Here is a 22,014-nt window from a genome sequence, read left to right on the forward strand (position 1 = left end):
TATTCTGTTAATGTCTGCACAAAATCATAAATGAGACTGTACCACTGCCTTTCATAATCACATCCTTGGGAGCTGTGACTCACTGTTAGATAGTGCTAGCACTATTCTGGTACTTCTGGTCTTGTAAAGAAGTTGTATGTTCTGCTGAAAGAGTAAGATGTTGGACAATACCTTATGCAAGTCATACCCCAAAGAGCTTGGCAGTGCCACTACAGATTTAAATGATGAACAGGGGCAGTATGAAAAACATACAGTGATAAAGACAACTAGAAGAGAGAGATTTTCAGGTAAGATTTAGAATGAGACTGAGTCAAATACAGTGACAAAAAGCAGATGAGTTTTGTGGACTCAAAATCATTCATAAAGCTTTGCATTGCTTGTTCTGCATTCTTAAAACTTTCTTGTTTGTGGTGATGGCTCATGTGAAGCCTGAAAACACTCATAAAGGGAGGATAGTGTAACAGGTGCATTAAAGCTTGTTGCAATATTGACATGGTTTAAAAAGTAGAAAAATACAAAGTGGTGAGATACAGCACATGGAGTAGTATTAACAAATGCTCCCAAGGCAGAAATTTTCTAGTGAACAATGGCAAATAACTAGTTACCAGCCTTTAAAATAACTAGATATTGTGGTTATTGAACATTGCATAGTTCAACCTGGCCATCAACCCAGCCAGTTCATTCTAGCATTCTTATTCTTCCACTAGCAACAGTCATTATAGCTAGTGAGAAACAGTTTCAAATTATCTGGCTTTATCTTTGTGCTTTAAATAAAAGAATGCTAACTTGTGTACTGATTACAGATTTGCCCCGTGGTGAAATCTGACTCATGTTCTGTTCAGGTATGAGTTGTAAAGGGTCTTACAAGACTTTGACTTGATGTGGTGAACACAGCTCCAAATCACTTGTTCCATCTATGAAACCAACCTCATACCTTGAGTACTGTGTACAGTTCTGGGCCCCTCACTTTAGGAAAGATGTTGACTTGCTGGAAGGTGACCAGAGAAGGGCAACAAAGCTGGTGAGAGGTCTGGAGCCCAAGCCCTATGAGAAGAGGCTGAGGGAGCTGGGGTTGCTTAGCCTGAAGAAGAGGAGGCTGAGGGGAGACCTTATTGCTGTCTACAACTACGTGAAGGGAGGTTGTAACCAGGTGGGGGTTGGTCTCTTCTCCCAGGCAGCCAGCACCAGAACAAGAGGACACAGTCTCAAGCTGCACCAGGGGAGATTTAGGCTGGATGTTAGGAAGAAGCTCTACACAGAAGGAGTGATTTGACATTGGAATGGGCTGCCCAGGGAGATGGTGGAATCGTCATCACTGGAGTTGTTTAGGAAGAGACTGGATGGGGCACTTAGTGCCATGGTTTAGTTGATTAGATGGTGTTGGGTGATAGGTTGGACTCAATGATCTCAAAGGTCTTTTCCAACCTGGTTAATTCTATTCTATTCTATTCTATTCTATTCTATTCTATTCTATTCTATTCTATTCTATTCTATTCTATTCTATTCTATTCTCTGAAGCCAAGCAGAAATCTGAAGAAATTGTAACTGGAGCTCCTTTTGTACTACCATTAGTCTATCTTTCAATTTAGCTAATTATGAATGTACAGACAGCTGAGCAGTGCACCACAGAACCCCAGTTTCTGTCAAAGGGCACACAGATGTCCTCTAATGCAGATAGGAAATCTCATTTCTGAGTTTTTATCTTAATTTTTTAACCCTACTGTTGTGACCTTGTGTAAGAGTCAGTATATCAACCTTAACTTTCTGTTGGGAGCAGTTCTCTCTATTAGTGGCAAGAATTGGATGCCTTAGCCTCCAGAGGGAGATCCTGACACCCTTACTTAGGGAGTGCAATATTCCTCTTGGAGGTCTTTATTCTCTCACCTCATCAGTGGTGTGGGAAACTTTGAATCGTATGAGAAGAGTGCTTCAAAAGGCATCTACAATTAAAATACAGTTTAGATCATCTGAATTAGGTTGAATCCCATACCTGTACCTCTTACATTTTCTTCTTCACTTTACTTACCCTTCCTGTCTCCTTAAGTCTTTGGTATTGTTCATGTTTTGCCATCTTACTCCAATTAATTTTTTTCCCTGCTCTCCTGCATTTCCCACCCTTCCCATTACCCCAGACCTTTCTTCCTTTTTCTCACTCCACAGGTGAATTAAACTTTCTAGTACTAAATGCTGAAGGATTTTCCAACAACAGATATACATAATTGGTAATACTTCAAACATATGGAGAGATCTGAAAGGAAAACAAGATTCAGCCTTACAAAATAGAAAAGATTTCAGAATTTCTTGCTTGCATTTGAGGTATTTTGACTCTTACAGAAACATTGTTTGAATCTAAGTCCCAGTATTCTCACCACATGCTTTAATCAGCAGTAGGCTGCAGAAGCTGCCCCCACTGTCTGGGTGGCTGTGGTACCCTACTGCAAAAGCACAGCTCAGGGCTGTGTGCCAATTCAGCCAGAACAAAAATGTCACCTGGGACTCCTCTATTCCACATGAGCTGCTTGATCACCAGCCTGATGCATGTTCCACCCATGTGCTTCTCAGCAGAACTTGCATTCTTCCCCAAGAGAGCAGAACATGGGTGAGTAGGCTTCAGCTAGTGAATACTAGTGAAATTTGTGAAAATAGTGAAATGTGAAAGTGCTAATAGCATGGACTAGGTATTTCTGTTACTGTGAATGTAAAACATTACAATCATAAATACTTACAGGTACTTCCTTTATCTAGCACAAAAACCGCCTAGTGAGATCCTAAAGTGGTTTTCTCTGGTCATGAAACTATGTAACTTTTAATTGGGGCTGCACAGCAGGGAACTGTTCCTGCTGGCTGAAGTGACCTGTGAAAACTAATCTGCCTTCATGCATCAATGAGAAATACTTGGCATTAATCATTAATTAGTTCAACACTGCTGAGCTGTCAAGATGCTGTATATGGAACTTCAGTGCCTCAGAGTTCAGTTAGCATAAAGGTACCAACCATTTATTTGAGGCATTTGGCCAAGTTTTAATACAACTCCAGACTACATCATCCCAACCACAGAAAAATGGGCCTAGTAGAGAGGTAGAGAGTTCATCTAGGCAGTCCTGCTCCTGCTCCAGCAACAGATTGCCTGTCATTGCTAAGGGTTAAGCCATCACCCAGTCCCTCAGCAAGCTATCCTAGTCCTTCCTTAAGAGTGGAAGGATTTTCTTAACCTTTATCCTGGATCTTTCCTGCTGCATTGATTTGTATTCTATCTACCAGTGACATGATAAATGGATCATTCTCTTTCTTGTTAATGGAAGAAAGTTAATCATCTACCTCTCCCATCCTTTTCCTGTTTCAATTAATCAGCCCTTACAGATTTTTCTTACATCATTCTCTTTCAATATTTCCTTTATTTCTGGGAACTTGGTCATTATTTTTCTTGAGGTGCAGTGTCTAATAGCATTAGCTGAGAGTGAGAGAATTCATTCAGGCATCTTGCAGGTTATACTGATGCTTTTGTGTGCAGATAGGATGGGAGCCTTTCTTGCAAGGTGCCATATTGGTTCTGCATGTAGCAACCAGAGCCTTCTCTGAAGAAAGTCTATCTGATCAGATGGCCTCAAGTCTATATTTGTACAGGTAATTTTTCCTGCATTTGTTATTGGATATTTTCCCTTTTGTTCAGGACAGGGTAATTCTGAATCTTCTCCTCCAAAAAGTGTTTGCAGTCTGTTTCAGCTTAATCTCATTCTGCTGATACAGTACTTTTATTTTCATCAAGAATCCATTTTCTTACCTTGTGTATGTGTCATATGAAACAATATTGAAGCTATGTAAAAATCCAGATGTATTGTCATCCTCAGACCTGTTAAATTATCATTGTAGGAAATGGGGTTTGGTGTGGCACAACTCAACACACTTGTGTTGGCTGTGACTTCTATCCTGTTCCTTTTCTAGCTGCCTACAAAGCAAGCTGAATGATTTGTTCCAGATTTGTTCTCAAAAAACCCAAAGTTTTCTGTGGTTCCATAGCTTCTTTCCCCTGCTATTTTTAAAAGCAGTTATGATATCTGCCCTAATGCCCTGCAGACCTCACCTGCCTTCTCTGGCATTTCCAAAATAAGCACCAGATCTCCACCTATTCAGAGCACTTCCTTTGTCTTGGCATGCACTCCCTCTTGTCTGTCCATCCTTCAAGAATGCCTCTGGACTGATTACCTTCAGATATAGAAAGCCCTTCTGGCAGGGCCTTTTCCAATCACCTCTATCAAACCCACTCCAAGATTGGGGCTTTGGTTTTAAGACTTAGAGTCTCTCAGAAGTGAGATAAGGTCTGTCCAAGGAAAACACCACAAACAGGAGACAATAAAGATATATATGGTCAGATCCCTGAAACAGACACAGAAGTGTGCTTATCTCTAAATGTGCTTTGTTTTCTGGACTTACAGATTAGCCTGCATCTAATCACTCCTGATTCATAGTGTATTGAAAACTAAGAAATGAAGCCCAATGTTTAAGTTTAACATGAAGCTTTTTATGTTGGCTGGGTTATTTTACCATCTTGGACAGTGATTTGGCTACAGGAGTCCTTCTTCTCTAATGTAACTATTCAATCATGCAAAAATTGACTTGGTGACTTGTCCCTAGTCTCATTAAGGTACTATTGCCTCCAGCAAGGCATTTTCAGCTGAGTTAGTGGTTATCTGGGTGGCCCCAGATAGGAAACATCACTGGAAGCATAGCTGCATCCTGTTGTTTGTGCTGGTCCTGCTCTTACATTCATGCACTCCATGTATTATTGGTCTTGTGGTTTAGTTTTTTATAATTGCATTAAACCTTTCAGTACTGTGGTGGGTTGAAATTACCCCCCAACTAATTTGGAGAAACTACCCCCCAAAATAAATTGCCAGACCATCTCAGTTTAGGGTGGAAGCAAATGAAGCTATATTTACAAGCAAAATGCAATCTAGAAATATGAAATACAATGACTGTGTATAAAATATACATTATATATATATATATATATATATATTTATAACTTACAAACAACACAGAAACTCCTCAGAACCCCCTGGATGGATCATGGGGACCCATTCACCTCCTCCCCAACTCCCTCCCTCCTTCCCATTACCTCACACAGCAGTCAAAACAAAGATATCCTGGCAAGGCCACAGGAGAGAGAAAGGTGCAAGCAGAAGTGACAAAAGAAGAAAAGAGAGAAAGAACTGGTTATGTCTCTCTCTGTATTCCCGTTAGCAATCCAATGAATTATATAGACTTGATCATTGTTTTCCTTTTACATCCAATGGTAATTTATTTTACTTCTTTGCAGTCATGGACTAGGCTTAAGCTCTCCCTTCAAACTGTAACAAGTACCTAGCTGGCATTCACTGTAAACTGAGTCATGACATGACAAGGAAATCTTTCATTACAGTTATTTAAGGTTTTTACCTTGCCTGCTCTCAGACAAAACACGAAAGAAGGAGCTTCATGAGGCTTCTTTTAACAGAAAAAGAAGTGTTTAAGACAAGTGTTCACCCAAGATCTGTCAGTTTTCCTTTTGCCAGTTAAACATGATAATTTCCAGTGACAAACCCCATCCCGGTAGCAACATGTAAATATTTTCTTTGTCTTTCTGGTGACTGCTCCTAAGAGCCACTGACCACTTGTTTCCTTAACATTATCATCACCTGCATTTGACTGCATTTAGATCAACTTGTTTGGGTCATGGTAGGTTAGCACTAATAGATTAAGGTTGGAATGACAATGTACTGACAGATGTTCAGGTGCATATCAAAGCACAAAACCTCACCACTGTCAGTTTTGCAAATCCAAACATGAAGAAATGGGCCCAGTCACTTCTTCAGTGGGTATTTACACAAAGCACGGGTGTCCATCTGATGTATTCTGGAAAGTATTATTCCATGGGAAACTCTCACATCAGAAAGGTCAGAGAACACCTGCTTCTCTGGGTTCCAGCAGCACCACATAGCTCACTGCCACCACTGAGTCACTTCAGGACACATGCCTGAGAACTTTAACACAAAAAAGCTGGATGCCTGTAGGGATGAGAGCTTTACTGCTAACCAGCAGGGAAGTGAGACTTTCAGATTTGATTTGCAACCAAAGTGTCAGGCACTTGCATCCTTCCCACATCCCTAAATAGATCTTGTGGGTACAATAGAAGATTGTAGGGAATAAAAGAAAATCTCCACCTCAAACAGTCTCTTCTGGAGGATAAAGAAGGAGCCTGTGGAAAAAGCAGCAGGTGGGACTGAATTTCTGGCAGACAGCAGGGTTTTCCTATGCCCTGCAAGTACAACACTGTAGTTCCTTGAAAGAAAAAAAAAATTAAAAAGGCTCATTAACTTCTGTGCTACCCTCCCTCCTTCCCAGTGCAAGGACACCTTGTCTGTTAAAGTCTGCAGGATCAAGGTCTGGGGGTGAGTTAGGTGGGGATTCTCACCTGGGGGTGCTTTCCATCCAGGTGCTTTCCATCCAGGCCACCCAGGAGAAGGTGAAGGTAATCAGGCCTCAAGACAGCCTTTTCCTGATCTACCAAACGTGTTCAGCATGTAAGAATCATCTTCTGGTCTAGGGCTCTTGTCATGATACCTGGTGACTCAGAAAAGCCTCTTCTGGGTTGCTGAGTTAGTAATACACAATTACAGATGGTTGTGCTGCACGTGGAGAAGGGCTCAAAGGAACAAGTGTGCAAAACATCTAAAACACTAGTAAGATGAAGCTGATTTATGTTAGTGCACTCTGTAGATGACCTTTTGGGACAGTCTCCTGCTTTTCAAACTGTCATTCACTAGCAGTAGAACAGCATTATGGCAAACAGCCATCTCCGGTTTTGTAGGGAAATGGTTCCTAATGTTTGACTAGAATCGTTTTGCTTAGTCCTACACTGCCCAAACACCCCAAGCATCTCCCAGCAAGGCTGGAGTCCTGCTTCCAAGCCCAGGTGTTGGCTGTGCAGCCACCCCGGCCATGTTTGTGCAGTTCTGCTGTAAGTCAGACACATGAAGACCATCCCTCTCTTGTCACCCAGTAACAGCAAAGCTTTGGGCTTTTGGGCTGGAAAAATAACTGTGGTGTCTTTCTGTTTGCTAGTATTCCCAGTGCAAGGACAGGATTAAACACATGGAGGACATCTTGGCTGAGCCCACAAATGAGCGTAGAAAGCGAGACTTGAGAGGGAAGGACCCATCTCCTCCTGAGCTGACAAAAAAGATTGAGCAGGTAACATTACTTCTCACTTTCCAATCCCTCCTGCTGTGATTTGACTACTTTGAAAAATCAAATATTGGATTTTTAGAAATAAACTTTCTGTGATAACAAAGTGCTAATAAAGCTGTCCTCTTGCAGCTGGCTGTGAGCTGTTTCACCTCTGCAGGGGCTGTGAGCAGGAGGCGGTCCTGCTGCCCTCTTAGCATAGTCTTCATACATGACAGAATCAAACAAACACCTGTCTTCTGGCTCGACTGCTTTGTTTCCACAGTAAACAGGAAGCCACAGAAGTGCATGGAAAGCTGCATGGAAGTGGCAGCTAGGCCAGCCAAGCAGCTGCACACCTGGCTGCACCATTGTCAGTAGCTGCCAGGAGAGGCTGCAAAATGAAATTCATATGAAAGCTAATTTAGGGCACCTCCTGTATGGCATATGGGGGAAAAGAAAGGGAAGAAGCAGCTGTGGTATTTTCTTAGCTGTTGTTGCCTGTTCCCTTTGCAGGGGCACAAAAGTCCCCTCTCTGGGTTTAATGTTTAGGATTGAGGTGGGGCTGTGAAATTGTTACGGTAATGGCAAGCTTGGAGCAGAACATAATTAAGTCCTCCTTGTGAAATCCAGTTTGTAAGGATTTACCATGAACACTTCTAATTACCTGAGCTTTTTGCTCTACTGTCCCATATTCCTTCACAGGAAGGAACTCTGCCTAGCCAAGCAGGCTACAACACAGCAACCTCCATGTCAAAAAGCCAGGTTGCTTGGACTCCTGAGAATAAGGTTAAGTGTTCTTTTCCAATCTCTTTGTGATTTGGAAGTTCTTTTAGTTGCACAGGACTTTCTTCGTCTTTGCACCTCCTACATTCTTTTGGTTTTAGTGGCAGCACAGAGAAGTTATTTAAAGCAAGAGCTGAAACCTTCTCATTATTCTCAACTCAAAGAGCCAGAAGATTTGTAAAAAGCCCCAAACAAACCACTGTAAAACCCCCATTGCTTTCAAGAAAATCACAGCAAGGCAGCAATAGTGCTGGTGTAACCCCCCTGCTCCAAAAAGGGCCAAGTCTGCTATGGAAGAGCTGTGCAACAGACAGTAACCAAGTGAAACCAACCTGGGCCCGATACTTGGCAGAGAGGGTAAAGGCCTTGAGGAATTACTTCTAGCTACATCTACACCAGCATGATTTCAGCAGTTCTCAATGCAACTGCTGGAACACTTTGTGCTGCACCTTCCCCTGTCATTCACCTAGACCCCATATACACCTTCTCACTACAGCTAGAGGCAGAGCTGCTGCAGAAGGAGAAGTTGTTACTGGAAAAAGATATTCTCTATGAGCACGTTTCCAGGCTGACAGACGGAATCCGCACCATGGCAGCAAACAGGAATCAGAAAGCACTGCTCTTGGCTAAAAGGGTAAGAAGGGCTTTGCACATTCTGCAAGCTGGCCTGTGAGAAATGAAATATCTAGGCAAGAAGTAAGGTGACTCACTTGTGGATTACTAAAGTGGCTGGAAATAGTGAGAGACAAATCAAGTTAGTCTTCAGAAATGTTAGCCGTTTAGTAGTAACAGCAACACAGACAAACCAGAAGCAGTAAGTGACTGCACTTTGCCTTTGAAAGGTGCACCATAAATAGCTCCTCTCATCAAAGTCTGGGATTAGTTCTCAGGTAAATGCTTGCAAACTTGTAGAACCCTCCTTTTGCACATGATTGGAGTAGATGACCTCTAGGGTCCCTTCCAACCTAAGCCATCCGATGAGAATACTTAACAGCCTTTCCACAACAAACATATCAAAGGCTGAAAAGACATAAAGATGAGGCAGCTAAATTCTACTCCATCACATGAAAAGATAAAGTTGACATCTGGCTAAAGGTTTTGTTGTTGTTCAGGTAGGGAGAACCACACAAGAACAACACAGCATTTTCAGTACTGTTGCTTTTATATAATTATAGCTATTTCCTTTTAGCTGCCATAGCAAAAATCCTCTCACCCACACCATGTCCTTCACGAAAAAGCTCTATTTAGAGTAAAAGATATAAAGAAAAAAAAAGTTAAATAATTAATGTAAAACAGGGCCAGGGTTGCTGCTTTTTTTATTTATTTATTTTTTGGTGCCTTTACTTAGGTGTTAAATTTGGCACTCAGGCTTTAAACAAATCTTTTTAATAAATATTTTTTCACAAACAAGTAGTAACATGATTTCACACACCCAAATAACTGCCACTGGCTAATAAACTCTTGTAAAAACAGCAGTGTGCCATAAGTTACAAGCACAATTGCTCTGATTGTCCCCATTCCTGTCAGTCAGAAAAGAGCCTTTCAGTTTTGCTGTGGTTTAGGGGTTTGTTCTTTAAATCATCTCCACTCAGACTCAAGGATTCCTGTCCTGTTCTTTTTCTGGTCATCATCTTGCAAAGGATAACTTCACAACCCACATCCCTGCTCCATCTGCATTCTCTCTCAATTGTCTTGTAAGGATTAGGCTTCTTGCACCTTTCTGAGGAAGTTAATTTTGCAGAAAGTGAGAATCAGTGGGAGTTTTGCTGTTAAGCCAAGAAAGGCAGCAGGAAATTACTAACTTGTTTTCCTGTGTCTTGGAGTGAATGGGACTTCCTAAGCTGCCCACTTCTGTGGTTCTGACTCGTCCTATTCCATGACATGATTTTCAAGCACACTACTTTTAAAACCCTGTCAAGTTATATTTATTTGCACTTAGGCCTAAGTAGCATGCCCTGTTAAGTGTCTAAAGGGAAGCTTTAGCAACATGCAATTGTTCCTTCAGACAAATGAAATGCGGAAGAAAACAAAGGACCAAACACGGCAGGTGATGGCTCTTGTTGCAGAGGTATCCATGAAACAAGCACTTGCCACTAAACTCCAGCAGGAAATGAGAGACAAAGAACAGTTTTTGATGACTGTTTCATCAAGGATAGATCAAGGCCTTCCCCCTCCCAAAGAAACAGAAAATGAATGGTTGAAGATCTTACGCAACGAGAAGATGCAAAAAGCAGCAGCTGAAGCCAGAGCTAAGGTAAAGGTTGGTCATGTTGCACTTAGGATCTTCAGCCCCATCTTTTCACTGCTTTTCGTTCAGAAAAAGCTATGCTAGCTCACTGAGTGGCTGCTTGCTGCCTAACAGAGAGCTGCAGGAGTCAGTGGAGATGACAGTACAGATGGAGCCAAGCAGTGAAGTGAAATATTGTGGGTTTGGGAGTTATAACTGCACTCAGGCACACCACTTAGCCCTGGTCATTGAGTCTTTAGGAAAGAATACACCAAAAGGAAGGCTTAGCTCCCATTTGATTTCAAACTAATGCTGCAAAAGGTTGGGTGTGGGGTTCAGGAATATTGATTGATTTGCATTTCCTATGTACCAGCTGCAGTGATCAGATCAGAAGTAGGAAGAAATCAAACTGCTGGGCAAGGCAGCTTAGCTTATCAGTGCTTCAGATTCTACGCTGCTGGACAGTATGCCTCCCTAGTTGAGACCACCAATGAACCTAGAGCAGAGAACTCCCAGAAGAGGAAAAAATAGCATAGAAATCAGATGTGTATAGAGAAAACACTTGCTGCTGGGGAATTAGCTTTGCTTTGTAAACCTTTTAGCTGATTACTCCAAGGGACCCTGAAAGGCACACAATGCTGGGAGAGGAATACACTGTGTATACACTAAAAGTGCTGCAGTAAAACTGGTTTAGAGAACAAACTTCTCAGTCATTAACACTTCTTATGCTGAAGATGCTTCCCTTTCAGGACTGTGGTAGAAGCTCACTGCAGTAACTGTATTTAGCAACAGCTGCTGTCAGCGTGAGCACAGCCATGGTTTAAAGCACAGAGCTATTACCTTGTTCCTGTTCTGTGCACACTTACACCACCACCTAAGAGCTCATCTAATCCGTTTTCTTCACAAGTGGCAGAGGCACTGCAGGCTTGAATTGTGCACCCAGGTCTAAGTGGGGAACAATTCACACTTTCCTTTCCCTGAACAATCAGCAGCCCTCTGGGGTTCCTGCTTTGCTCAGGACAAACCAATGGCATGTCCTTTGTCAGGCATTCTGTAGGTTGGCTTAGGAGAATACTGGAGTTTCACAGCCAGCAGCGAGCAATCAAAGTGCATTTCTTCCACAGCATGCTACAGAGGAGGAAGAAGCTGCAAACATGCACACAGCTGTGCAGCGCCCAACCGCCTACATCCCCGATGATGAATTCAGCCTCCCGGTGCCACGGCCCTACGGTGCTCTGGCTCCTTTCAAACCAAGTGAGCCTGGTTCAAATATGAGACATTTCAGAAAACCTCTTGTGAAGCCCATTGAAGTCTGAAGAGACAGCACCTGAAAGCAGGAGAGGCTATTACCAGCAGCTGGATCTGAAGGGTCAGCGGCATTTACACTGCACTGAAACAATGGCCCTTGGTGTTTAGCCAAACGCCATGTCAGAAACAAGAGTTGATACTACAGCATAGTTGAAGAGTCAGTGACCCTTCTGCCTATGAGGAGCCTGGTATCCCAAATGCAGTGCAGTGCTTTAATATGTTAAGAAAAATGAGAGGTCGTCATACTAAGGCTCTTTTGTTTCCAGGTGAGGTTTTATTGTACCCAGTTATATTTTATAATACATTTCCTTAAAACAAAAAAGGTTACAAAATCTTCTCTTATTAATATAATAGAAATAGAGTCCCCACCACTCACACAAACACACCCACCCCGCTTGCTGCAGGCTTGGCTGGAGTTTACACTTGCCAGACAGATTATATTGAGAAAAACTCTGCGAAAATGAAACTCTCCACTGATGGTAATGACAAGGGAATGACCACCAACTTACCAAGTCATTTTATTTCACTGGTAAGGAACAGGGAGCAGCTGTGGACACTGTTCTAAGAGAATATCAGGGGCTGTTGTTGAAACAACTTAAAAATCTATCAGTATCAGCAAGTTTTGATGGAGTTGTTTTAAATCCAGCAAAGACTGCAGCAATCTTACATCAGAACTTCAGATTCTCTCTGCATAGCAATCTACTATTTTAAATTAATGGCACAGTCCAGAACATAAAACTAACAAAAGCAAACAACACTGGCTCAGTTATATATACATAAAAGTAGAAAATTAAGGAAAACCAACCTCCATCAGCTTCAAAAAGAAATGAAGCTGGAACTGTAACACTAAAAGTTGTAACAGAAAAATTGAGTAAGAATCTGTTGAAGGCACAGTTAAGGTAAATTTCTGAAGAGCTTTTTTCTTACCCTGTATTGCTTACAACAAATTTCACATATCTTCAACAAAACAAAATCCTGTCACATGCTTTTTAGGATGCTATTTCATGATAATTCCAAAAGGGACCAGCTCAAAGGCAGGAGGATTGTAGCACATGGCCACAGCAAGAAATCGTTTTATGAATCTAAATGAGTAAACAGTGCCCAGTTTATGGATTATCTTTTTCAGGACTATCTGTTTAAAATAACTATCAGCAATACCAATTTTTCACAGCCCTTTTCAATACCTGCTGTAGCTGCATTTATTTGACCCCTTCAGGATGAACCTGTGAAACCAGATCTCTCCTGCTGGAAACCTGGGTTTGTGTCAGATAAATCTCTCTAGGATTTCTCTAGAAGTCAGTGATTTCAGCCTAAAAAACTTGCACCAAGCAGTATTTTGAGTAGTTTACGTCAGTAACAGTGGCTACACAAAACAAGCTGGCATTCCAAACAAACAAAAGAGTTGGTCATGTGTGTGTGTGAATGCTTTCATGGAAGGAGTTACCCGGGCAGTTTTCTTCAGCTGCTGCTTTTTTCAGGAATACTTGAGGCCCAGAAGTGCCACAGTATGTTTGAGTGCTGTTTCCTCTACAAATCTGACATTAACAGGATCTTGGTTTTCATGTGGATGCACACCTACAAAAACATTGTGAGGCAGTCAGCATTTAAACTCCTCAGTGTTCTCCAAAACTTAGTCCTGAAGCCTGTTCAACATCTCCACCTGAACACTGGAAGAGATGGGCCTGTCTTTTTTCTGCACAAAATACCTATTTTGGATGCTCACCCACAGCAGAAGCTTCCCCCTAAGAGGGACACAAGTAAATGATATCCTGCTTGCAGGAAAGCTGGGACCGTCTCTGGAGGCTGCTAGGGACTCCCATATTAATTCTACACTGGAGAGATTCAAGAAGAGTTCAGCACCATGGCTGTGTTGGTGCAAGTACATAAAATGGCCCAGGGCACATCCCCATATGATTCTGTATGGTTTAACTCTTTCTTCTCCAAAATGGAAGATGTCCACACATGGACAATCCTGTTTCAGCCTCCAGCTCCTTGCCCTGACTTTATTTTGTTCCCCAGTCCAGGCAGAGGCAGCAATGTAAAAAGCCTGAAACTTGCCTTAATACACTTTTCTCCCTCTGGAACGGAACATCTCCATCTGCTTCACTCTCAAGCAAGTGCCCTAAGGTATATTTCATTTTTTAAAAAAGTAGTAACATTGAAAAATGATAAATCTGTTCCTCCCAAGTACCTCTGGGCCTACTGCTGTGAGTGCTTTTTCCTGAGGTGGAAGGTCTGATTTTGGTTGCCTCTTAGGCACCACAGGAGCAAGCCCTTCTCTCCATCTGAACACAGAACAAGAACCACATTTCACTACTTGTGTTCTCAGACAACAACTTGGCTAACATGATTCCAAACACAGAGGATGTGGATGGAAGGACTTGCAGTGAAGGCGGCCCTGATGGCCCTAAGCAGCAGAAAGATGTCCAAATCTACAGTGTTCCATCTCTAGAGTTCTCAAACTCAGTTACGTCAGTACAGTCAGGGCACAGCTGAGGGTAACAACTACTGACATCCCAAATCACAGAAGGAACGGTACCTTGATTCTCTATCTCTGCCAACACATTGGTCAGGTAGTTCAGTGGCAAGAACTCCACAGGGACTGAGAGCCTCTCAGGGCTAGGCCTACTGCACTGTAAGGGAAAGCATTTCAGATTAGTTCAGAAATGTGTACAGTACCAAGTCCGGCTTTCTCTTCAGTGTCTTACAGCCTACAGAGCGGCCAGGAATCTCACCACTGTCAAAGCAGAAGCTTTGTGAAATGACTCTGTGCTCTTACCTGCCTGTTCCCCAACTTCTCCAGCAAAAATTTCACGTATTTCCGTGCAATGAGGTTGGCATTTATGGGATGAGCCCAAAACTGATGGACCTTTTGACCAAGAGCCTAGTAGGCAAAAAACAAAACCCCAAACCTGAGCTTATAAGCACAGGACAGCAGAAGTTTAGGGAGGGGGAAGACAAGGGAAAACACTGGAACGAAAACCAGGCTGTATCACAGATGCTTTGCTTTCAGACAGTGACAATAGAAGACAAAAGAAATTACGCCAATAAGCTGTCATCATTTGTAGCCTTTCTTAGATAGCTGTGAACCAAACCCTTGCTGCTCAGTACCCACTGAGCTATGCAGCAAGTTTCTATTGATTGGTGTGCCCTCTGTCGCTCTTTGCATGCATACTTAACTATTAATTGAGGATAAATGACTGTTTCTCCTTTTCTCTTCTCCCAAAGAGTAACACAGATGGCCCATTCCTCAGTGCTCTGTTCAGAACAGAGCTTTGCTCAGGCTCAGCCTAAGGATTCTTACAAAAGCCAAATGCCAACAAGGAGAGATACTGTGAGCAGAATTTGCATCCCATTATTTAGGACACCATCCTGGGAATTAATAACATCAATTCACATTCCCAAAGGCAAAAGAGATTCAAGTCCTGATATCCCAAAGCTTCCAGTCTTAACCAACACATAAACAAACATGCAATGAAGTCAGTTCCAACTCCTGCTGTTTTCCCCATCTAGATCTTCCTCCTGTCCTCACTCTCAGCTGTACTGCAGCACAGACTACTGAAAGAATTCATTTAGAAATACTGGACAGCTTCAATGATGGCTGCTTTTGATGCAGCTGAAGTCATCTACTGAATAAACCCTGCTCAAAATAGCTCAATTCACCCCAAAGTGTCCTTTTTTGGCAAACAAACTATTCTCTGCGTTTTCCCCCAAGGCTGTAAATAGACACAGTAAGGCACTGAGTCTGCTGTGCAGAACTGGCAGTGCATAGCCCTGAAGTTCCTCCCAGCTCTTCACATCCAAGTGCAGTTGAAATGGAGCTCCCCACCCACCAGGCCTGGAGCTGACAGCACAGAGGGGCCCTGCACTGACCCCGGCTCACCAACCCCTGACCAAAACAAGACAGAGGACAAAGAGCCTCCTGTGGGGCTCCTCTTCACTGCCCCTTTTCAAAACTGCTGTCAAATAAAGAAGCCCTTGTTAGAGGAAAACCCAAGTGGCACTTCTGGCCCTCTGAACTATATGTCAGAGCCCATAATGAGCAAACAATAAGAAACTTATGCTGAGAAAAGCCTGTTTCGCAGCAGGGCAGTTCCTGAGGGGGGATCCCTACTTTTCCTCTGCTCACCCAGTGTTTCCTCTGCAGTGCTGTGCACTAAGAACAGGGGGAAGGGGAAGTCAATCTCTCATTCTGCTTAACTTGTAATGGAGCATCAGTAGCTAGTCCCAGCATGTGGCTAAACAAGTCAGTTTATCAGTGGACAAAGCTGGGAATTTCAGAGGAGTTTTTGTAGTTCAACTCCTGACAGATTTGACAGGATCAGATTTTACTGCTTTTACTCTGTCAGCTTTTGGACATAAAATACATAAAGCCAAGCGCAGACCTCACAAACAAGGGCATTTGTGGATGCTCAAAACCACACACACAAACCCCATACACCATTAAAGCCTTATAGCTTCATGCACAACAGACTCAGTCCTCTAACCCCTGCATGGATCCCACCATGGACAAATCTGCTACCCCACAGCTCATAAGCAGCAAATGGAGAAACTGGAGGTTCAGGTGACCTTTGTGCCCTATTATATTCAGAGGTAAGTCTTCCATTGGCTTGATCCTGATCACAGGGAAGAATTTCCTATGAGTTCCAAGATTCAAGAAATGTCATCCAAAGTCATTGGTTACCTCAGGAAGCCTCATGACAATACTGAGCTTCAGCTTCTCATTCTGCTCAGTGTCATCCAGATCTAGAAAGAAGAAAGCCCAAAACACCAATAACTAAAACTTTGAACTGTCACTTTTCACTGCAGAGTTGTTTACATTTATAGCCTTCAGATAAATATTTTCCTGTGTATTTGTAGAGAACATCACCATTTTAGTTAACAACTTAGTCATTCAAACCTGTTTGGACTAAGTAACTTCCCACATTTACAGTGTTTCATTGATCAAGACCAGGCACAGCATCTTGTGTTGTCCCTCTTCATGAACACCAAAGAAATCCCCTCTTGTAAGGGGATGTGGCTGCAGCTGTGATCAAATGCATTACTGCTGGAGAACCTTACCACAGTACTGCTGCATCCCAGGAAGTTTCTGCTGCAGTTCTATCCTTTCTGATGCAGAAAAGGTAGTTAACAGATGTGATGCCAACTGCCAGTTTCTCCCACTCCCCATTTCACTCTGAAGCCCGTAAGCCTGCTCTGTAGAAATGAGGTACTTAGCTTCTCCTGAGGATAAAGCCACATTCAGACACACTCTGCTCTTGAGGACTACACAGATTTCTATATAACTCATTCTAACTCCCATTTGCAGTTAACATTACACTATATTTAGATGTCCACAAGCTTAATATTTACTAAAATACTGTGATGCTGGTTCAGGCAGGGTTTTGTCTCCTTATTTTTAAATTACTTCCCAGCACAGAGCTTCTAGCCGTTTGCTAATCCCTGCCCCAGGATTATCTGGTTCCAAACATAAGGAAGGCAAAAGCTGAGGCCTGGACAGCAAACTTGACTTCCTTGTCACTTCCAGAAATAATCACAAAGTTCTCCAGCAAGTTTTATGATGAGCTTCATTATTCACTTCACAGAGAAGCTGCATGTGGTAAAATGATCAACTCAGATACTCTCCAAATGGGGATTTCCTTGTCTGCTCTGGCAGCCCTACAGTTGGAACCCTAACTTTCTCCACTCAGCTGGACACCATCATCAGTGAAACAGCACTGCAAGAAGGTGAGTCTCACTGGCAGGGAATTCTGTGTCTGAGTTTGAGCAGCTAAAGGCCACTGCTCCCAGTTTAGCCAGATGACAACAAAGGAACTCACTATACCTTTCAGCAGCTTCCTTACACAGGTTTCTGTCAAGTGCAGCACTCCAATATCAATGTAGTGCAGGAGGGTGTGCAGAGGGAGACATCTAACACCAAGCCCCAAGTGCAGAGTGTGAAAACCTGTGAAAGGGAGACACACTTGGGTGGTACAACCATGCTGGGGTTTCCCCTAAGCCTGTACGAGGGACTGGCATTACTCCAGCTAAAGCAAAAGCAACCACTTTTCTTCATTTCCATTTCTATTTGGTGAGGAAATCAGTTCATCAAAAGTCTTGTAATCTCAGGCATGGTTTAAGTCCTCTCAAGTACAACCCTGTCAGAAAGGGAAAGCCAGGGGGACTGAACACGGTCACTATAATCATAGTCATTAAATATCTCCAAGCTGTTGCCTTATATATGAATTGTTCTATTGATTTGTCTGTATATTCCTCTTTCTTTCTAATTAATCAAAACCTGAGGCCTCACCACCCTTTGTATATGGATGCCACCCACATATTCCCAGGGACAGAGTTAAGACTTTGGGTTTGTTACTTATCAGCCACATGATGCTCTTGTCATCGCAGGGCGCCATTTGCACCCACACAGTGTAACAGATTGCACCCAAACAGTTTCACACAGTGGAGACACATCAGGAAATGTGAACTAGAAAGATTCAAACAGGTAAAAGACTTCTGAATGCTTTCAAATTCTAATAAAAACAAGCAAGTGCTTTGAAAAGACTGGAAGTGATTTTGAGGAGGGCTGTGAAATCGAAGTCCACTATCAAGATCAGCAAGGCTGGAGGTAATCATTTTAGAAAACAACAACTTAAAAATATTATCAGGGCAGCAGCATCAGAAAAACTTTTTTTTTTTCCTCTAGGACAGAATTTTCCCTTGCTGCCCATTACACTTAAAAGTCCAGTTGTCCAAGAAAAATATATAAATGAAAGAAGTCTAAATCTTAGTTCTGAGCTAAGATTGTGCTCAGGCATTCTACTGGCAGCAGAACTATACCTCTGATGTGTTGTTACTGTTTGCAGTAACTATTCAGTGTTGGGTTGTTTCACTTGCATATGTTCATGGAGGGTATTCCCCACCCTGTCTTGGACAGAGTTCAGTACTATCAAAGGTAACTTAACACTTGCCCTGCAGCTAGAGCTCTTCTGGGAGGGATTGGTAGCAGTGCTCTCCTCCCTGATGATTAAACCAGCAACAGACAAGACTTACCAGGAGGCAAAGGCAGGCACATGCCATTTGTGGCTTCCAGGATCCGACTCATGATGTGGAACACAGCAAACTCTCCTGCACTCCCTCTCTCCTCACTGTGTTTTAAAAAGCAGCAACACATCAGTGCTTTGAGATGCCCCCACCCTCCTGGGGACAGGGTCACTCTGTTGAACTGCACCTGCACTTAGTGCACCCTACATTCTGGGTGAATTGCCATGGGGTGCTATATGGTTTACTTAGGTGTCTACAGCAGCAGCTGTTCCATGCTGACAGAGTCTCTGTGGTGTCCCCTTTCCCTTAGTCCCACTGCCAGTCTCTCAGCAGTCCCTAGTACAAGCAGCAGGTGACTCAAGTGCTGGTGAGAGTGATCTGGCTCTTAGAGACGTTCAGTCCCCAACATCCAGTTGAGACCACTGTGAGCCCAGCAGCTTTGAACTCAGTCACAAAACTGCCTCCATGATTAATATTCACATTGGCTTGGAGAGGGCCAGCGCCTTTGTTATGGGGAGTGCATGGCAGTTGCAGCAACCCTCCCAGCAGAGTAAGCACTGACTGTCCAAGCCAGTAGGGCTGCTGAGGACCAGAATTATTGTGCCCATCTTTCAAAAATCAGGTGGTAAAGTTTAACAAATTACTTGCTCACAAGCAGAAGATGCAGGAATGAAGCTCATATCTTCTCCAAACTTCTTTCATTATTCGATGTACCAGATTCAGCTAAAACAAAAGAGAAAGGCTGTTTGCAAGAGCCTGAGCACTGGAGCTGTGTGGCCTTCATGCATTTCACACACCAGCCTGGTAAAAACTTACCACGAGACCCCTACTATGCCTTCATTATTTATCCATTTGCCCTAGAGGCTTCAAATGCGACACTGATTGAAACTGGAATTGTGACTGAATTGTCCTATGCCAGAAGTTTAAAGCAAATGCTTACAGCTCATCAGAGCACTATGTAAGACATAAAGCATCTTAAGACATCATGCTTCTTGGATATCAACTGATCTCATGCTCTTGCATCACATTTTCAAAGAGCTGTTTGCCATGACAGCAAAAATCTCATGTCCAAGTGGCTGAGCATTTGGCAAGGAACAAAACAGGATGATGCTGAAGACATTTGAATGCTCAGTTTGCTGAAAAAAAAGCCTGCAGGAGGAACCAAAAATCTAGTCCTAGCAAGGAGGAAAGATGAGACAAGCAAATGCCTCTCAACACAGTACCACAATCCCTTGACCCACATTGTCATTTCTGTGCTCCCAGATGGACCTCCAGTAGAAAAGCCACAAGCCCTGTTCTCACATGGACCTTCTAAGCTTCTGCAGCTGAGAGAAACCACTCGTGAAAGAACTGAAATCACTTCCCCTAGCCAGCCCCTCACATGTGTCCCATGTAACCACTTCCATGTCTCAGTAACAGAACTGAGATGCCTTTTATCTCTAGGCCTCAAAGTGCACTAATCAACCAATCCCAGTAAACTCCAAGGAAGCAAGAGTGCCCTGTGTTTTGCAGAGAGGTGTCATGAGAACTTACAAACCCTTTTAACCCCCAAGATGGCCAGAAACCAGGAATCCTCTTTTCCCCCTCTCCTCATTGGTTCTGACCTCTCCAGCCTCTTAGCAGACTAAGGAACAGGACACACAGGAGATGTTCACAGGCAACACCAGCACAGCAGTATCAGTCTTCAGTACCGCTCCCCAGTGCTCTTCTCTCTATGCTGGCCAGAAAGCTCTATGAGGCAGCACCTTTTGCTTCCACTCTCCACCATTCCATCCAGCCCTGCACAGCTACCTGATACAGAATCACCACCTTCTGGTGACTGATGTATAACATAAGATTTTTCTGAGCAAGTACCAGAAGTGCTCTAAACTAATGAATGAACCCAAGTGAGACAGTGCAAGCGAAGGGCCTAAGCTGACATTTGTGAAGCACCTTGCTGTCTTGAAACATCTACAATTCCAGGCAGTGGTGATGAGCAGACTGAAGTTACTTGGGAACACAAGAGCTCAGTTCCTGTGGCTGTTTCTACAGGAAAGACATGGAAGTAGCCAGAGAAAAGAATCAGGAGCAAAGGATAAAATTCAATGAGACAGCCTTGCTGTCTTCTGGATACCCTCCTGCACAGGGGACACAAGGCAGTCCTCCTGCTGAGGAAACTCCTCCAAATGGTGCTGTCTTCTGTTCCCTTGCAGTTGAAGACCACATCAGAAGACACCTAGCCACAGGCATCAGAGAAAGAGGTGCATCCACTGCAGTGACTTTCAGAGAAACGTCAACAGTTCAGTCTGCTGCCATCCTGTGTCACAGGCTGGCTGTTCATCTGCTTCTCTAAGTTATTGTTCCCCTTTGCTGCTCCACTGAAATTAAAAGAGTGAGAAAACCAGATATGGAGTAGTGCTAAGATAAAGTGTTTGCAGGGGAGGGTGAGAGCACAGCTGCAGCACTTGCTGCAGGCTAGGTGGCATGTAGACTGAGAAGTCACCAGGCACACTCAGGCTGTGCAGACCTCCTCAGCAGATGAGGCAATTCCCACTGAGACATTTAATTCCCACTTCCTCATGTCACTTCTCTGTGCACGAACACACACAGTTCTCTGACAGCAACCAGCCATCTTCTCACTCCACTTAGCAGGCATCTCATCAATCCTGAGGGCAATCAACTTCATTACAGTGGCTATTAACATGAAACCTCCAGCCATCTCACAATATCAAACTCCCCTATTCGTCTGATCCGTCCTTATCACTGCTGTCCTCTCCTCTGCTTTGAGAAACTGTCAATGCTGCATGTCCTTTCTAATCCCACTTCAGCTGCAGTTGATGGCTACACACCAAGGAGCCCTATTCTCAGCCACAACTTTGCTTCTAAACGTAATAAAAAGTATCTCTTGAAAACAGACAAGCAATTTCAAGTCTCTTGCTGTTTCATCAGCTTTGGTAGCTCAGCTACATGCTGATGCTGCCACAGAAAACTGGTGTCAGAATCAGAACACTTCATTCCCCTGAAGAAATTCCAAACATTTAGAAAAATTTAAGAGCTTCTGATTAGGATGAAGGAAAACCCAAAACTAAACAGATTCTAGAGTTCTTCACAGATGTGCCAGCCAGAGGGCAGAAGCAACTTTCAGAGACATATTCTCTTTGTTTCTAAGAGCAAGAAGTCTGTAAAAGGAGTTGAGTGAATTCTTACTTCTAGTGAACTTAAAAACAAAGCAAACAACAAAAAACCTTGAGAATTTGCTGCTGGAAACAGTTGACATTTGTGTGGATCATAAGACTTAGTCTACAGTGATTTAGCCTTGCAGATCAAGGCTTCATAGATGATTTCAAATTTATCACCCTAGCCAAGAGTGAACAAATGATAACTGGGAAAGAACTGAAAGGACAAACATTGCATTTTTTTCAGCACACTTTTCAGGTTCAAAGCTTTGATTCATACTGTACTGTTCCTATTTTAGTTAGCCACTATAT

General features: G+C 43.0%; 2 protein-coding genes across 2 annotated transcripts in view; one reads left to right on the top strand and one right to left on the bottom strand.

Annotated features, from left to right (window-relative positions):
- Window positions 1–11,578, top strand: part of CCDC146 (coiled-coil domain containing 146) — a 65,001-nt gene extending 53,423 nt beyond the window's left edge. Inside the window, exons 16-19 of the mRNA XM_054178517.1 lie at window positions 7,102–7,230; window positions 8,486–8,623; window positions 9,995–10,243; window positions 11,341–11,578. Coding sequence (XP_054034492.1) covers window positions 7,102–7,230; window positions 8,486–8,623; window positions 9,995–10,243; window positions 11,341–11,532 — 708 coding nt within the window. The 3' untranslated portion in view covers window positions 11,533–11,578. The remainder of the gene's footprint in view (window positions 1–7,101; window positions 7,231–8,485; window positions 8,624–9,994; window positions 10,244–11,340) is intronic.
- Window positions 11,579–11,750: 172 nt separating this feature from the next.
- GSAP (gamma-secretase activating protein) overlaps window positions 11,751–22,014 on the bottom strand; it is a 50,270-nt gene continuing 40,006 nt past the window's right edge. The window contains exons 25-31 of the mRNA XM_054177753.1: window positions 19,200–19,270; window positions 18,557–18,651; window positions 17,349–17,468; window positions 16,209–16,270; window positions 14,304–14,408; window positions 14,064–14,157; window positions 11,751–13,099 (exon numbers count right to left, since the gene is read on the bottom strand). Of these exons, the coding sequence (XP_054033728.1) occupies window positions 12,999–13,099; window positions 14,064–14,157; window positions 14,304–14,408; window positions 16,209–16,270; window positions 17,349–17,468; window positions 18,557–18,651; window positions 19,200–19,270 (648 nt within the window). The 3' untranslated portion in view covers window positions 11,751–12,998. The remainder of the gene's footprint in view (window positions 13,100–14,063; window positions 14,158–14,303; window positions 14,409–16,208; window positions 16,271–17,348; window positions 17,469–18,556; window positions 18,652–19,199; window positions 19,271–22,014) is intronic.

Source organism: Dryobates pubescens, chromosome Z, assembly GCF_014839835.1.
Source record: "Dryobates pubescens isolate bDryPub1 chromosome Z, bDryPub1.pri, whole genome shotgun sequence".
In the NCBI taxonomy this organism is placed as follows: domain Eukaryota; kingdom Metazoa; phylum Chordata; class Aves; order Piciformes; family Picidae; genus Dryobates; species Dryobates pubescens.